At 41.9% G+C, this 18,885-nt stretch overlaps 1 protein-coding gene across 4 annotated transcripts in view; it reads right to left on the reverse strand.

Annotated features, from left to right (window-relative positions):
• The window catches only part of LRP1 (LDL receptor protein 1), a 1,015,507-nt gene that overhangs the window by 545,602 nt on the left and 451,020 nt on the right, over positions 1-18,885 (reverse strand). For all 4 annotated transcript variants that reach the window (XM_068367027.1, XM_068367026.1, XM_068367028.1 and 1 more), the window contains one exon: positions 2,034-2,186. In XM_068367027.1, the coding sequence (XP_068223128.1) occupies positions 2,034-2,186 (153 nt within the window). The remainder of the gene's footprint in view (positions 1-2,033; positions 2,187-18,885) is intronic.

Consider the following 18,885-nt stretch of genomic DNA (forward strand, 5'->3'; position numbering starts at 1 on the left):
TTGACAGGAAAGTGATGTGGATTGTGATGAGAATATACAGAATTGGTTGCAGGTTGTTGTAAGCAGTGCAGCATTTATACATAGGCAGTAAAGCATGTGTTAGGATAGGAAAGGAAGTGAGCGAGTGGTTTCCAGCAAGATTGGAGCTGAGACAGGGATGTGTGATGTCGCCATGGTTGTTCAATTTGTTTGTTGATGGAGTTGTAAGAGAGGTGAATGCTCGATGGCTTGGTCGAGGATTGAAACTTACAGATGAAAGTGATCATAAGTTGGAGGTGAATAATCAGTTGTTTTTTGCAGATGATACTGTATTGGTTGCAGACTGGAGGGGAAGCTGTGCCAATTAGTGGCTGAGTTTGGAAGGGTGAGTGAGAGAAGGAAATTGCGAGCTAATGTAGGTAAGAGTAAGGTTATGAAATGAAGGAGAAGGGAGAATAGTGCTAGATTGAATGTCATGTTGAGTGGAGAGTTACTTGAGGAAGTAGATCAGTTTAAGCGCGTCGGTTCTGCTGTTGCTGCAAATGGTGGAGTGGAAGCAGATGTACATCAGAGTGAATGTAGGGTGTAAAGTGTTGGGGGCAGTGAAGAATAAAGGGTTATGGATGAATGTAAAGGGGGTTCTGTATGAGTGATTGTACCAACTGTGATGTATGGGTCCGTGTTGTGGGGAATGAAAGTATAGGATAGACAGAAATTGAATGGGTTCAAGATGAAGTGTCTGAGGAGTATGGCTGGTATATCTTGATTGGAGAAGGTTAGGAACAAAGTAGTAAGGGTAAGAACGGGTGTGACAAATGAATTAGTAACTGGAGTGGGTATGAATGTGTTGAGGTGGTTTGGCCATGTAGGGAGGATGGAAAATGGTCATCTGATGAAGACGGTGAATAATGCAAGAGTTGATGGGAGAAGTACAAGAGGAAAGCCAAAGTTTCGGTGGATGGATAGAGTGAAGAAAGCCCCTTAGGTGACAGGAGGATAGATGTGAGAGAGGTAAGGGAGCATGCTAGAAATTAATTTTTGTCCTTTTTTATGTTAACTACCTCTCAAAATTGGGGGAAGTGACATGGTAGATAGATATGTAAAAAAAAAACAATGTAAGCTTAGAAGATAATATAGCTGAATACAGAATAGGCTAAAGGTTTTTCAGTTCTCCGATGTGGGAAAGAATATCCATGTTTTATGTTGTAAATCATTTTATACAAAATTTGTATCAAATAGAATTGAAACATAAAATATTGTGGGAAATACTAGTTAAGATATTAAAATTAGTAAACCAAAAATGAAAAGGTGATGATTAAGCAAATCAACCACTTTCTGGTCATGACATATATGATATGAAGCACCAACTTTGTGTCCTCCTAGGCACAGGGTCTTCCATCCCCAGTAGAGGGAAATCAGGTGCTGGCCAGCAACCCAGTTTGGTGGGATATAAGAGAGAGAGAGAGAGAGAGAGAGAGAGAGAGAGAGGGAGAGAGAGAGAGAGAGAGAGAGAGAGAGAGAGAGAGAGAGAGAGAGAGAGAGAGAGAGAGAAAACTTTTGTTTGTGTTTTTCAGGCAAAGAGGTTTTCACTTCAAGTAATACAGGCAATATGACTCAAAGGTGTAATTCATCGCTATAAACTTCTATTCCAAGTATATCTTGTATAACAATATTCATAACATTTGATACACAATACACAATGCACCACAACAAATTACCCTCAGCAGCTACATTGGGTAATATTATGCAATAAGTAAAAGGCCATTCACTAACCAATCAGTGTACAAAGAAGTGGCTAAAAGGTACAAAAGTTACTGCAATGACTAAGATCATAAAGTAGGGACACATAGCTAGTAAAAAAAAATGCACAGTGACTAACCTTATCCACAGTTCACATATATTTTTTAAATTATTTTAACACATCTTTATATTCTAAATTTTTCAGAGTGCACTCCAATTAATATTTTATTTGTACTTACCAGGGCCATATAAATAGAAACAAGGAATTATTTCATTTGTAATATGCTAAATAGTACAGTAAATCTAAAACTTACTTGTGGTGCAATTCTGTTCATCAGAGTTATCCCCGCAGTCATTTGCGCCATCACATATCCATTTTGGATGGATGCAGCTAGTAGTATTGACACAATTAATCAGCTCTGAACTGTTGAACCCTTCGAACTGGACCTTGGTGCAATCTTTTTTCTCTGTAAAATATAGAACTTTCTTAGAAAAATTGTTATATTAATCTATCAATTCTGTGAAGGAACACCTATCTAACAATGAACTAGGTGATTAGGAAAATCTTCCTTGGATCCAAAAATTATGCATATGCTCCCACAATTAGAAGGGACGAGGAGTATTCTCAATATTAAACAGCAGATTAATATTCAAGAGATAAAATTTGTTTCATACAGCACCACAAATTGTATTGGGACCATATTCATGGTCTTCAATGTACCTAGACACACACTTTCATTTGTCTTCCAGAAAAAAGGGCTTTATACAGCAGAGCTTTCCTTAATAGTTTCTGAGCCTATAGCCCTATTGAAGACAGCATGAATAAATTATATTCCAGCTTTTTTCAACAATTTAAAAAAACATTCAATCATCAGCATTAATTATTGAAAATTTTCCTTTTGTAACTAATTAGTCCTTTAACTGCATATTCCACCTTACTTGAAAATGTTTAAATTCAATTTTTCAATATTTAACTTAGCCGGTGATTATAATAGCTGCAACTCTGTTGCTCGACAGAAAAACTCTACGGAAAAATTCGCCAGCGATCGCTACACAGGTAGGGGGTGTACTCAACAGCGCCATCTGTCGTTCAGATACCCAGTACTCATTGTAAACAAAGAACTCAATTTTCTCTCTGTCGAGCTATCGACAAGACGCTCTTATTCGCTGTTGCTAAACTGGAGTTTTTTCACAACTAATTGGTGAAGTACTTTATTCTAGTTTTGAGCTTTCGCTATGCAGGTGTTTTATCTTCATCTTAAATCTTGAACTCGTTTTGGATAGATTTAATTATGGTGACAAAGAGAGTATGGTCTTTCTTTCACTTTTAAATGGCCGACCCTTCCCTTAGACGGAAGTGTGTTTAGGCTTTTAGTAATTCTTATCACGTTATAGATTTTCCTCTATATATTTTATATCTCTCCGCCTTTATTAGGCCTCTTCGATTAACTTTCCATTTATTATAAACATATAAAAATAAATTTTAATGTTTTGTTTATATAGACCTTTCCTGAGAGTAGGCGGTCCTAACTTGGAAACCGAAGTTAATCAACGTTGAGCCCTTTATATCGTAATTAGCTTTTAAAGAGCTAAGGATTTAAAACTTTTTAAATGTAATATTTTATGAAAGAATTTCTTTGATAGTCTTCGTACTGTTTTCAAAGATGAACTAACGTTTAGTTTTTTTATGCTACGCAGTTGTTGACGTTCAGGACGTTCAACATGCGCTCTATCGTTACGATAGAGAGAGAGTGTATCACGGTTTCACTTTGCAGTAAGAGTAAATCGATTCTGACGTTTTGTTCATTCTTTCTTAGCTTAAATGTTTTAAATTCTAATTTAAAGGAACTTTTTATTGAAAAACCTTTCAGTTTTTTCCTTTAGTCAAATAACATGTTTTTTTGACAAAATATAATTGGGCTCTTCTCTTAGGTGCGAAATCAAGAGAGAAAGAGAGAGAGAGATAGAGACGGAGGGAGAGAGAGGAGAGAAAACGTTCCGTTCAAGCGGGTAACGTTGTTCTCGAGTTACTCTCGTCCCTAGTCGCTGTACGGGGAGGAAGGATAAAACATTTTTAGGTTTTTATTCTCGTCCCCAGGCTATGTGCGGTGAGAGATTGAAAACGTAGTTTATAGGAACTAGTGTTTAGTCTCTTTCCCAGCCACTGATTTTTTTTATCTTAAAATATGTTTTCTGTTTTTTGCTGGTATTAATGAGCTTGCATTATACGACTGATTTCGCAATTACTACCTTTTAATGAAGGGTAAAATTGCGTGTTTTCAGGTAGAAATAAGTGCAAAACAGAAAATCGAAGTGTTAAAGTGATATGCGCAAAGTGTTACAGTGTTGCGTCCGAGGGTTCGTCTGTTCGTGCCTGTCGTTCACCTAGTCCGGGACCTCTTACATGCTCCCAAGCCCAGGGGAGAAGTAATGTCAAACGACTTATGGGTTCGAGAGGCCTTGACCAACGAACAGACGTTTTTCCCTCTATGGTATCGGGTGTATCTTACCAAGATCTCCCCTACCATAAGACGAGAGAGACGATTTTCTCCTCGTCATCCGAAGGCTTTTCGCATAAGAAACCTGTCACAAGGTTTCGAAGCCCTTAAGCAAAAGCCAGTCCTTTCAGGACAGGTCCAGCGTCCTGGTTACAACCATTAGGACAGCTCTGACCCTATGCAGTCATCGGATAACTGCTCGCCGCCTAACAAAAGCGTAACACAGACTCCGAGAGTCTTTTTTTGTAGGCAAAGTGTTGCGGTCACAGACGTTACCCTCGTCTCTTACCACAACCATTTCCGTTGATCCTTAATGGGTTGTATGGCAAGACATGCAGTATATGCTTGCCTCCCTTATGGAAGACTATTCTACCGATTAGTCCGTTGAGTCTAGCCGTTTATCTCATCGATATCCTGGCTTTCAGCCAACCTAACGTTCCTTTGCGCTTACTGTTGACGTTGGCGTAGCTTAGTCACGTCAGTCAGGTTGTTTAGAACCACACTCGATGCGGTCTCGTGTGGTTTTTCAGCCGCATTTGGACGTTAGGCCACTTGCTGATGCTCCTGTTGACGTTCAAGACGTTCACTAACAATCGGAGTTGACTTGTTTTGACGCTGAGCGTCAACCTCCGCATTCTAGAGTCATTTTGACTGCTCAGTCTAGGCAGTCAAAGCAGTCTCGAGTGGACGCTGTGCGTCCTCACGCACCTGTTGTGGTTGACAGTTCAGTTGTTGACAGTTCACAGACTGTCAAGCAGTTACATGACGTTGCGTTCTGGTCCGCTACTAATGCACCAGTGAGTGTGGACTCTGCTTGTAAAGCATTACCACCACGGTAGGTCTCTCCCTTGCTTGAGACTCAGTTTTTATCGGACAAGGTTCCTGTAGATGAGGAAGTTGCTGTTCTCCCTCCTACTGATATTCCCTTGAGGACTCTGTCAGATGGAGAGGAGCCTAAAGCTACTTAGCCTCCTATGGACTTTAATTAACCCTGGATAGGTACGGTCCTCGGACACCCCTTTAAGGGTATACTCGGACGCGAACGACCCCGACGCCAAAAAAAATTCTTGAAAAATCAGTTTTTGCAGTAACCTCCTTTTTTCTTTTGCCAAAAAAAACTTCAATGAATGCTCAAAACAACTGTAAAGATAAATACTACTCATCTGCAGAAAAACTATTTATTATAAATATTTTAAAAAATTAAGTAGAAAAAAAAAAAGACCTGACATAAAAATTCATAAAAAAAAAGTTTATACATATATACACAAATCCTTTTAGGAATTGATTCTTGAATGTTTAGGACACATCTTGATGTATTTTGGATGAAGTCAGACCCATGGAGGTGAAGATCTGAAATGAGAAAAAAAGGGTAACTTTTTTTGGCCAAAAAAAATTGTCCAAATTTCATGAATTTTTTTGGGTACCCAAATGAAATAGGAAGTGGCTAATTTTTTTAGGGAATAAACATATGTTATCCTAAAATAGAAATATGTAAAAAAATCTTCATTATTTTGTAAATTACATTTATATCAGGGGCCATATCTAAAGGTAATTTTTTGAGTACTTGGAAATTTCGTAAAAAAATACATATATTTAATATATAATATGATATTTATGCAGGTAAAAATATACCAAAATATCAAAAATTCTATAGGGAACAAGAATATATATAGATAGGGCAGCTTACGCTTCGGATATGTCCACAAAATGGCCGCCAACCACACTGACTCAGACTCCCTAATCTGCCACTTGAAATGTAGGAAGGGTATGTCAATTTCAAGGTGTTATTTACTAATTTAATTATTATTGGATATGCATAAAAATTGTATGGTGGGTTGCTGGATAATTGTCGATTATTTTACGACTATAAAATTAAAATTCTGACCCAAAAAATTTTTTTTGAAGGGAAATAAAATCGAAAAAAAAAAATGTAAAACAATATTTTAGCTAAAAAAATTTGATGATATTCAATCAAAAAAAAAGTAAACAAAATTTTCCGACAAATAAACATCTAGAGGAATCATTACTCTGTGATAGTTCCTTAGTACGTAGTAATTTTGAAAGAATTGGGAAAAAACGAAAAAATGGCAATCACCGGAAAATCGAACACATACCTATATATACGCCATATCTGGCTAAAAAAAAGATAGGCATGGGTAGCCAGATCATCTAGAAACACTTTCCAACACTATAAAAATATAAGTTTTGCGACACTACTTGCCAATTCCTTACGGTAACATGACTAAGCAAAAAAATGCAAAACAAATAAAAAGGGGCACTCGTGGAAAAATGGCCATTCTAATATACGGCATTTCAGAAAAAAGAAATTTCAGCCACGTGCTAGGCAAACCATCAAGGCATATTTTCCGACAAATAAACATATAAATGAAATATTACTCTGTGATAGTTCCTTAGTACGTAGTAATTTTGAAAGAAATGGGAAAAAACGAAAAAATGGCAATCACAGGAAAATCGAACACATACTTATATATACGCCATATCTGGCTAAAAAAAAAATAGGCATGGGTAGCCAGATCATCTAGAAACACTTTCCAACACTATAAAAATATAAGTTTTGCGACACTACTTGCCAATTCCTTACGGTAACATGACTAAGCAAAAAAATGCAAAACAAATAAAAAGGGGCACTCGCGGAAAAATGCCCAACATTCTAATATACGGCATCTCAGATAAAAAAAAAAGACATGCACGTGTTAGCCCAACCATCAAGGCACACTTTCTAACACATAAACATGAAAAAAAAATCAATAATATACGGCAATTCCTTACTACGTAGTAAATTTTTACAAATATTGAAAAAAAAACAGAAATTGGCAACCGCAGTTAAATACCCAATATACCAATAACTACGTCGTATCTGACGAAAACAAAATCACGCATGGGTAGCCAGATCATCTAGACACACTTTCCAACATTAAAAAAGCAAAAGTTTTACGACACTATTTCGCAATATCTTACGGAAAAATGACTTGGCAAAAAAATTAAAAAAAATTAAAAAGGGACACTCGCGGTAAAATGCCCGACATTCTAATATACGACATCTCAGATAAAAAAAAAGACATGCACGTGTTAGCCCAACCATCAAGGCACACTTTCTAACACATAAACATGAAAAAAAAATGAATAATATACGGCAATTCCTTACTACGTAGTAATTTTTACAAATATTGAAAAAAAAACAGAAATTGGTAACCGCAGTTAAATACCCAATATACCAATAACTACGTCGTATCTGACAAAAACAAAGTCATGCATGGGTAGCCAGATCATCTAGACACACTTTCCAACACTAAACAAGCAAAAGTTTTACGACACTATTTGGCAATATCTTACGGAAAAATGACTTGGCAAAAAAATGAAAAAAAAGGAAAAAGGGTCACTCGCGGTAAAATGGTCCTCGTGGTGATGAACGACATTTTAACTAAAAAAAAAAAACATGCACATGGTAGCCAAACAATCCACCAAGACTTTCCACAACTGATAACCTATACAAGTTGACCATTCTACGACAATTTCATAATACGTAATAACTTTGATAATTATGCAAACTACCTCAGAAGGGTAAACTCGGACGCGAACGACCCCGACGCGTCTCAGAAATCGGGGAAGGAGTACAGCTACAGCAATGCACATCTGGACACTACTAGAGCGTGTAGGGGAGACACCTCCTGCAGGTCGATCACCCACAAATTCAGTCACAGGGGTGAGTCACGTGAGAAAAACCTGTTTTTTTTTGACGCTCGGGGTCGCAAACGACCCACCGTACCTATCCAGGGTTAAATCATGATGATTTTTTAAGGATCTTCGTCCGGATCTTTTTGTAACTGCTGCTCCTCGTTCGCCTAAACGTCAGAGCTTACACTAGGCCTAGCTACTTCGAAGCCGTTGTTTTTAAGCTAATGCTCTCTCGCTCTCCTAGAGAGCGTTACGTTGGCTAGGCGACTGGTTTTTCACCAGGAGGAGTTTGGAGGATACAACCTTTGCTTTCCCTTCTTTTAAACTGGTTTATAGAGCGAGAGTCTGATATGACACGAGAGAAGTTCTCGGCTTGGGAGTTCATGCCTCTGCCCAGATAGACTTCTCAATTCTGGTAGACTCTCCCTGGCGCCTAGCCAGGAGACGCTCCAAGTTGTTTACAGGTCAACTTCACAACTGTTTTCGAGCCTTTGAAGTTTTGCTGTACAATTATGTCACGCATAACAAGGCTTTCAGGGATGGTAAACGGTTCCGCCTCAGTCGCTAACCCCGTCTGTTGCCACACCTGCTCCCGTAGACCCTAAATGGGCTTTGCTGCAAGACATGCAGTCCAAGCTTGCGTCCTTGATAGAGGACTTAAATGCGGAGAAGGTTGCTACCGAACCTTCTGGCCAACAACCTTCCAACCGGTCGGTTGTGCGCCCTGTTGACGCTGAGGTAACCTACTCGCGTCTGCCAGTTGAGGTGGTTCCTCCACCGATGCGACCCAGTGTGGGTTGCCAGCCGCATGTTGACGTTAAGCGACGCTCGGAGGTGGTTGTTGACGTTCAGGATGTTCAACAACCAGCAGAGGTGACTTGTTTTGACGCAGTGCGTCAACCTCAGCAACCCGGTAGGGTGTTGACTGCACAACCCAGACGGTCTAGACAGTCTCGGGTTGACGCTGTGCTTCCTCGCGCACCCATGGTTGTTGACAGTTCACAGACTGTGCAGCAGTTCCATGATATTGCGTCCGGCTCCGTCACGCATCCACCAGTGCGACCGGACTCAGCGAGCCAGACGTTGCCCACTCCGTTGCCGTTTCCTCATCAGTTTTCGGATGAGGAACCCTCTGATGAGGACGTTGCTGAACAACAAGACGATCAGCCCCCAGCCCTGCTATCCATCCAGAAGATGCTGAAGAAGGAACGCTGCTCAGTCAGGCTGTGGATGAGTCTGGTAGGGACGCTGTCATCCGTGGAACAATTTGTGTCACTAGGAAGACTACACCTCCGTCCTCTTCAATACCATCTAGCTTTTCACTGGAAAAAGGACAAGACGCTAGAAGCGGTCTCGATCCCGGTTTCCGAAAAGATAAAGTCTTGTCTGACTTGGTGAAAGGACAATATCAACCTAAGAGAGGGTCTTCCCCTGGCTGTTCAGACTCCCAACCACGTTCTCTTCTCGGACGCATCGGACGTAGGCTGGGGTGCGACATTAGACGGTCGGGAATGCTCGGGAATATGGAACTCGAGTCAAAGGACAATGCATATCAACTGCAAGGAGCTACTGGCAGTACGTCTGGCCTGGAAAAGCTTCAGGTCTCTCCTTCAAGGCAAAGTGGTGGAGGTGAACTCGGACAACACCACGGCTTTGGCGTACATCTCCAAGCAAGGAGGGACCTACTCTCTGACGTTGTACGAGATCGCAAGGGACCTCCTCACCTGGTCAAAAAGTCTAAACATATCACTAGTAACGAGGTTCATCCAAGGCAACTTGAATGTCATGGCAGATTGTCTCAGTCGGAAGGGACAAATAATTCCAACAGAATGGACCCTCCACAAGGATGTATGCAAGAGACTTTGGGCCACCTGGGGCCAGCCAACCATAGATCTCTTCGCAACCTCGATGACCAAGAGGCTCCCAATATTTTGCTCAGCAATCTCGGACCCAGCAGCAGTTCATATAGATGCCTTTCTCCTAGATTGGTCACATCTAGATCTATATGCATTCCCTCCGTTCAAGATTGTCAACAAGGTACTGCAGAAGTTCGCCTCTCACGAAGGGACAAGGTTGACGCTAGTTGCTCCCCTCTGGCCCGCGAGAGAATGGTTCACCGAGGTACTTCGATGGCTAGTAGACGTTCCCAGAACACTTCCCCTAAGGGTGGACCTTCTACGTCAGCCACACGTAAAGAAGGTACACCAAGGCCTCCACGCTCTTCGTCTGACTGCCTTCAGACTATCGAAAGACTCTCGAGAGCTAGAGGCTTTTCGAAGGAGGCAGCCAGAGCGATTGCTAGAGCAAGGAGAACATCCACCCTTAGAGTCTACCAATCGAAGTGGGAAATCTTCCGAAACTGGTGCAAGTCAGTATCCGTATCCTCGACCAGTACCTCTGTAACTCAAATAGCTGACTTCCTCTTATATCTGAGGAAAGAACGATCTCTTTCAGCTCCCACTATCAAGGGTTACAGAAGCATGTTGGCATCAGTCTTCCGTCACAGAGGCTTAGATCTTTCCAACAATAAAGATCTACAGGACCTCCTTAAGTCTTTTGAGACCACGAAGGAGCGTCGTTTGGTTACACCTGGTTGGAATTTAGACGTGGTACTAAGATTCCTTATGTCAGACAGGTTCGAACCGCTACAATCAGCCTCCCTGAAAGATCTCACCTTAAAGACTCTTTTCCTGGTATGCTTAGCCACAGCTAAAAGAGTCAGTGAGATTCATGCCTTCAGCAAGAACATCGGATTCTCATCTGAAACGGCTACATGTTCTCTACAACTTGGTTTTCTAGCCAAAAACGAGCTGCCTTCTCGACCTTGGCCAAAATCGTTCGATATTCCAAGCTTATCGTATATGGTTGGAAATGAACTAGAAAGAGTCTTATGCCCTGTAAGAGCTCTTAAGTTCTATTTAAAACGAACTAAACCTTTACGAGGCCCGTCTGAAGCTTTATGGTGTTCAGTTAAGAAACCATCTTTGCCTATGTCAAAGAATGCTTTATCCTATTTTATCAGACTGTTAATACGAGAAGCTCATTCCCATCTGAATGAGGAAGACCAAGCTTTGCTGAAGGTAAGGACACACGAAGTTAGAGCTGTCGCAACTTCCGTGGCCTTTAAACAAAATAGATCTCTGCGAAGTATAATGGACGCAACCTATTGGAGAAGCAAGTCAGTGTTCGCGTTTTTTTATCTTAAGGATGTCCAGTCTCTTTACGAGAACTGCTACACTCTGGGACCATTCGTAGCAGCGAGTGCAGTAGTGGGTGAGGGCTCAACCACTACAATTCCCTAATTCCATAACCTTTTTAATCTTTCTCTTGAAATGTTTTTATTGTTGTTTTTGGGTTGTCCGGAAGGCTAAGAAGCCTTTCGCATCCTGTTTGATTTGGCGGGTGGTCAAAGTCATTTCTTGAGAAGCGCCTAGATTAGAGGTTTTGATGAGGTCCTGTTGTATGGGTTGCAACCCTTGATACTTCAGATCCTAGGGGTCGCTCAGCATCCTAAGAGGATCGCGAGGCTCCGTAAGGAAGACGTACTTAAAAAGGCAGAGTAATTGTTCAAGTCGACTTCCTTACCAGGTACCTATTTATTTTGTTTTTGTTATTTTGATAACTTCTAAAATGAAATAAAAATTCTTAGCTCATATGATGTAAACATATTTTGCTGGTCTCTACCCACCCCCCTGGGTGTGAATCAGCTATTATAATCACCGGCTAAGTTAAATATTGAAAAATTTTATTTTGATAATAAAATAAATTTTTGAATATACTTACCCGGTGATTATAAATTAAAGGACCCTCCCTTCCTCCCCAATAGAGACGCAGTGGACCGAGGAGAAAATTGAGTTCTTTGTTTACAATGAGTACTGGGTATCTGAACGACAGATGGCGCTGTTGAGTACACCCCCTACCTGTGTAGCGATCGCTGGCGAATTTTTCCGTAGAGTTTTTCTGTCGAGCAACAGAGTTGCAGCTATTATAATCACCGGGTAAGTATATTCAAAAATTTATTTTATTATCAAAATAACATTTTAATACCGACAGCTGTTTTTACACTCATTCTGTGAAGGATCAATTTATTATTTTTTGTAAATTTAAATTTTGCTATGGCTTGCCAAATCCTTCAGAGTACAAGGGAGGGAGAGTGAACAAGAGAAAAATAGCACTTAGCATAATCATTGTTTGTAGCGAGTGATTACCTTTTAATTTTTGTATTTTGTCTGTAGAGGACATTGAAACCATTTTTATTGCATGAATTCTCTATCATATTAGACTGATTTATCAATATTATTTTATCTTTGTTGGGTGTGGACAACGGCCACAGGATTGCGATGGCTAAGTCATCGCTAAAGGACAGAGAGGGAAAGGGAAAAGGGTCCTGTATCAAGTGTAGAAGAAGGCGGCAGGATTGCTGCCACTTCCACACAAGAGTGAAAGAATGTTTCGGTATCGGCGCCATCCTAGGTCGCAGAAGAATATCTATTCTTCAGCCTGGGGTCTGCTGAATCTGTCAAGAGTAGAAGAAGGCGGCAGAATTGCCGCCACTTCCACACAAGAGTGAAACAATGTTTCAGTATCGGTGAGATCCTAGGCAGCAAAAGAATATCTATTCTTCAGCCTAGGGTCTGTATATATATATATATATATATATTATTATATATATATATATATATTATATATATGTATATATATATATATATGTATATATATATATATATATATATATATATATATATATATATATATATGTATATATATATATATATGTATATATATATATATATATATATATATATATATATATATATATATATATATATATATATATGTATATATATATGTATATGTATATATATATATATGTATATGTATATGTATATATATATATATATATATATATATATATATATATATATATAAATGTATATATGTATATATGTATATATGTATAAATGTATATATATATATAAATGTATATATACATATATATATATATATATATATATATATATATATATTCCTGGGCTCCGACCCGTGCCGCCCAGTGAAATGCTCCTTTTACATCATTTCTAAGGTAAAAACTGCTATGAATTTACCAGAGAAAAATTTGTATAGGAATGCTAGGTTGAACCCAGCTCGCTCACCTTAATAAGGTGTCGGTATAATACTGGGGCGTGAATAAATCACAACCAGAGGTCTCACACCATTTAGATATCTCCTGTCAATATCCCCGAACAGCGAGGCGCCGTTCAACATCCTACTACTAATAGCGATCCCACGCCAGTGACGTCACTCCTTTTTCATAGCACGCGCTATCCATACATATTTTGCCTCGGTGTGTGAATTTCGCTGGTTTACCTGGATTTACCTCAAGATGTCGGACTCTACCGTCACCCCATCTAAGTTAAGTACCAGATCTATGAGTTTTGAGATTTTGGAGGGGGCCTTGCCCTTCTTTGCTTATATTATGACAGTTTTCTTTTTTCACGACCCCGCGTGGGTCTTTCATGGCGCTCGGCCTCCTCCTATCTCTCTCTTGTCATTCTTAACGCTTTACAATGAGTCCTCCATACTGATTTTTTCCCGTTATGAACTTTCTGGTTATCCATGGTTTACACACCGTGTTATTTTATTATATTGATGTCCTGTTATTACGATAACAGTTATTACGATATACGTTAGCGTATTCTCGTTAGGTTGGCATGCCTGGTCACCTTCGGGCGTTTCTATTTCCATTAACTTTGTTTTACGTTCGCACGCCACGGACATGCTTCTCATTATTAACGTCATTCGTTTTTCTTGCATTAGCTCGAGGGACTTTCATGAGTCAGATATTAGTTTTTCATTTTGTTGGCACTTCACTGACCTTGCGTTATGTTGGTAGCCCTGCCTAACTCCCAGCGCAGTTAGGCTTGGTTTTCTCCTGTCTCATGTTCGTTCCCTCGTTTGTTTTACGATTGATGTATCGTTATTTTTATTATTATTTTATTATTTTTATCATCCAGCATGCCTTCCTATCTTATTTTACCATGTGTTATGTTTATTATAGTGTTATTTAGTCTTTCCGCGTGATCATATCGATCGTGGTCTGGCAGGTTGGTATACCTGCTATTGCCCCACTCCTAGCCTCCCTCCTGCCCGATACCCCTACCCCAGGGTTACTTTCCCTCTCTCTCTCCCATGTCGAGTTAGAGTCACTATGTTGCGTTATGTTCCCTCCCCGGGGCCTTTCGCTCTCTTTGCACGGGCGGTTCCCGTTGATCTGTGAGGCTTGCTATTATTATTATACTGTACATTAACGTACATTATTTTACACTTTTTGTACTACTCTACCCGGTCGTAGTCGTTTTCTTTCCGTCGCTCGTTTGGCCAACGGGAAGTTTTCTGCTCGGTCCGTGGTACCTTGTCATGTTATATTATTTTATTTGTTTTGTACGTGCTACTCCCTCTCGGTCCCGCACTTCACGGACCCATTAAAGATCCCTTCCCCCTCTATGGTGTCCTGCACCTCACGGACCTCATATAGATATATATATATAAAGACTTTCATTACGGGATCCCCGGACGTAGCTTTTATACATTACCATCTGGTCGAGTTGTTTAGTTGAGCCTCCGGAGCCAACGTTACTTATTATTACTTGGATTAACTTTATATATTACAGTAGTCACATATATATATTTATATATACGATCCTAGTTCTCGACCTTCCCTTCCCTCTTTTGATTTGATCACAGTTACGGACTGACTTATTCTCATTCATAATACAGTCGTAATAAAATCTTTTATCATGATATTGATATAATTTAAGCACCCGGGGCCCCCAGGCCCCTAATTTGCTTTCCTTCAAGATACTTGATGTATATAAATGATGTATATAAAAAAAAAAAATTATCATGATATTGATATATATATATTTTAAGCTCATTGCTTTCCTTTAAGATACTCATGTATCTTTTATTTTACAGACTGTACGTTGTGCGATGACGGCATGTGCCGCTGTCCTCCATCAACCCTGCGGCCATGACGTGTATCGTTCGCACGCCCACTGTTCTGTCCAAGTGGATGACTTAGCTGTTTGGCATCCGGACAATTGTGTAGTCTGCTACACAATGACCTCCGCTCTAACATCTGACTCGGTGAGTGCCTTTTCATTAATACAGACTTGTAGGGAGTTACGATTAATTTTGATGGTTTACATTAATTACGATTATTATTTTTAAGGCCACAGTCCTCTGGACTTCCCACATGCCTTTCACTTCATGTCTACGAAGCCCTTGGACTTTTCCACTTTTCTTTGGCACAAATATCCCTCGCTAATAGTCTGTTCTCTTTCAGAGCTCCCAACTTGAAAAAGATACAGCTCAGGCTACCCTCAAGGTCTGGATTGGCGGATTCGCCCGCAACGTGAAGGCCAAACAGCCTTATATCCTCTCTGAGGAATGGTGTTCCCGTCTCTACCCCCATGCTAAAACTTCAGCTGCGGTCCCCAAAGAGTTGGCGGACCCTATCATCGAGAGGATCGAATCCCTTCTTCTGGCCCCGGACCAAGAAGAGACGGGCGGCACCCTAACTGAGGACGTCGCTACCCTCAACCTCGATGTGGAACCCATGGCTCTGGATGATCCCGACGCAGGTAGGGACGTAGGTGAGTCAGGTGGTTCCCGGGCTACGATTCCTCTCCCTAGCCCGGCTTTCTCTTCTACTTCTGATCACTCTTCTTTTCGAGGTTTTCCGGGGACAACCGGGACTGATCTCAGTCCCCGGCCTGTTATCCCAAAGGTGAAGGCTCATCGTAAGAATTTATATAAGACCCACAAGTCTTCCAAAGACCACAAGTCTTCGAAATCATCATCTTCGAAGGCTAAATCTTCCTCCACCAGAGTCTCTCAAGACCCCCCCGAATCATTTAACCCGGTGGATTTTTCCGAGAAGATGTTTGCTCGTTTTGAGTCGATGCTATCGTCTCATACACAGCAATCACAAGAGAGAATAGCTTCCATGGAGAGCCTAGTTCAGGGACTCATGCGCTCGGGGCTGCCACCGCCACAACAGCAATACCCCATCCCCGACGCCTCCAAGCTTCCTCCTTTCAATAAGAATAACCCTTGTAGGTTGGCATTGCATGCCCCCTTCTCGGAGGGTATGTTGTCAATCGAAGATTTCGGTACCCGGCCTCTTGCGGATTATGAATTCTACCCGCCGGGTCTTGAATTCCCCTTCCCCAGCTACGCTCGCCTCACGGAAGAGGCTCTGATTCGATTGGATAAGGTCCCAAAGGAAACTGTTAATTTTCCTAAAGAACAGGCACAGTCTGTCTTGGTCCGCGTGCTCAATGAGTGGGACTGCTTGAACACAATGATTACGGCCTACAAGAGTTCTTATACTATGTTTGTGGCCAACGACCAGACCCCTACCCCATGTGCGACCAAGATCATAGAGACGGTCTTTCAGGCTATCAAGGAAGAGAAGCCTTTACCTCAACTCAGGGAGACAGACTTAACCTCCCTTCTCTTTCCGGGAGATAATGAATGTTAGCGGAACACCCCAGCTACCTTCTCGGTAGGTAAGTTGAGCCCGGACTGTGCCTCGACGCAGTTCAGCGAACGGCTTCCCAAACTCCCGGAGTCTGTCATTAAATTGGAATTTGAGTCGAGGTGTAGATTCAGCAGATCCCTTAATTCGGTTGCCCTTTCTGAATTGACCGTCGCCACTTACAACGAGGAGGACCTCCTTAAGGTCCTCACTAAGTCGCTTTTGCAAAACTTTATGGCTGACGCCTATGATTTTGCAAATGCCAGGACCCGTTGTCGACGACACATCCTATCCGAAGCCACGATTAGGCATGAACCTAATAGGCTCATCAAAGCTCCAGTCTGGGGCCCGGATCTTTTCCCAGAGGACTTAGTTAACTCAGTCCTTAGTGAGGCAGCTAGAGCCAACCAAAACCTCAAGGTTAGGTGGGGCCTGGTTTCAAAGAGCCTACTAGTACCCCAATTCGAGGTAGGAAGAGATTGAGGCCCTTCCAATCTTCCCAATTCAGACAACCTCTGCAAGTGGTTCAACCGGTCTCAGTCCAACCTGCTCCTCAAGGTCCCCAGCCTTCTACCTCGAAGGGCCAACAACAAGAACAATACGTTCTGGTCCCTCAGTCTCAGATCGCCTCGACTTCCTTCTCCCCCGCCTTTAACCCCACGTATGAGTCTCAGGGCTCTTTCCGTGGCTACCAGCGTCACAGGGGTTCCAGGGGTGCCTTTCGTGCCCGAGGTGGCAGAAGGGGTTACCACCGAGGCAAGTCTTCCCGCGGAAGCAGAGGAGGCAAATCATCCTCCAACCATTGAGAAACTGCAGGTAGGAGGGAGGTTGTACAAATTTCGGGACCATTGGAAGTTCAGCGATTGGGCTTCCAGCATCATCTCAAAAGGCCTAGGGTGGAGCTGGATACAGGGACCTCCTCCACCGAACAGCTTTTACCAACTACCAACGGAAGAACTACGTTCCTTCACAAAAGATCTGCTACTAAAGAATGCAATCCAAAGCATACGTCGCTTAAGATTTCAAGGGCGCTTGTTCAGCGTGCCAAAGAAAGGCTCAGACAAACGGAGAGTAATCCTGAACCTGTCTTGTTTAAATTCCTTCATTCGTTGCGACAAATTCCATATGCTTACCGTCTCGCAGGTGCGGACCTTACTTCCCCGTGGGGCCGTCACCACCTCCATCGATCTTACAGATGCCTACTATCACGTTCCAATAGCAAGGCATTTTCGTCCTTTTCTGGGCTTCAAGCTAGGCAAACAAGCCTATGCATGAAAAGTGATGCCATTCGGGCTCAACATAGCACCCAGAATCTTCACCAAACTAGCAGAGACAGTAATTCAAGAACTTCGAACTCAGGGGATACAGGTAGTGGCCTATCTAGACGATTGGCTAATCTGGTCAGACAATGCCCAGAATTGCCGCATAGCAACGAACAAAGTCCTCACCTTCCTTCGACAACTGGGATTCCAAGTCAACCTCGAGAAATCCCACCTGGTCCCGGAGACCAAGTTTCAATGGCTGGGACTACAATGGGACCTGTGCTCCCATACGCTGTGCCTCCCCAAAGCCAAAAGGAAGGAGATAGCGAGGAATACAAAACAATTCCTCAGGGAAAAGTTGACCTCCAGAATGAACCAAGAGAGGATCCTAGGTTCCTTACAGTTCGCCTCCGTGACAGACATCGTCCTAAGGTCCAAACTCAAGGACATAAACAGAGTGTGGCGCTCCAGAGCAACCGCAAAACGCCGAGACAGGCATCCTCGCCTTCCCCCAATCCTGAGAAAAAGTCTGCAGCCTTGGACGAAGATCAAGAATCTTTCCAAGTCGGTTCCCTTACAACATCCGGTCCCGGGACTCGTCATTCACACAGACGCCTCCTTAACAGGGTGGGGAGGTTACTCCCAACACAAGAAAGTCCAAATGTTATGGTCACCGGTCTTCCAACAAATGCACATCAACGTCCTAGAGGCCATGGGAGTCTTCCTCACTTTAAAACGTCTCAATCCAGCCAGGAATCTCCATATCAGACTGGTTCTCGACAGTGCAGTCATAGTACACTGCATCAACAGAGGAGGCTCCAGATCAGCCCAAATAAACCACATCATGTTGAAGATTTTCTCCATGGCGGCATTGCACAAGTGGCACCTGTCAGCAGTCCATCTAGCAGGAGTCCAGAATGTGGTAGCGGACGCACTTTCCCGGACGACTCCGCTAGAGTCGGAATGGTCACTAGACCATCGATCTTTCCAGTGGATACTATCTCAAGTCCCGGGTCTCCAGGTGGATTTGTTTGCGACGGAATCCAATCGCAAACTAGATTGTTACGTAGCCCCCAACCTGGACCCTCAGGCTTATGCCACGGACTCTATGATTCTAGATTGGAATACAGTACCTGGAAGACGATTTATCTGTTTCCTCCGGTGAATC

The sequence above is a fragment of the Palaemon carinicauda genome, chromosome 44 (genome assembly GCF_036898095.1).
Source record: "Palaemon carinicauda isolate YSFRI2023 chromosome 44, ASM3689809v2, whole genome shotgun sequence".
NCBI lineage: Eukaryota > Metazoa > Arthropoda > Malacostraca > Decapoda > Palaemonidae > Palaemon > Palaemon carinicauda.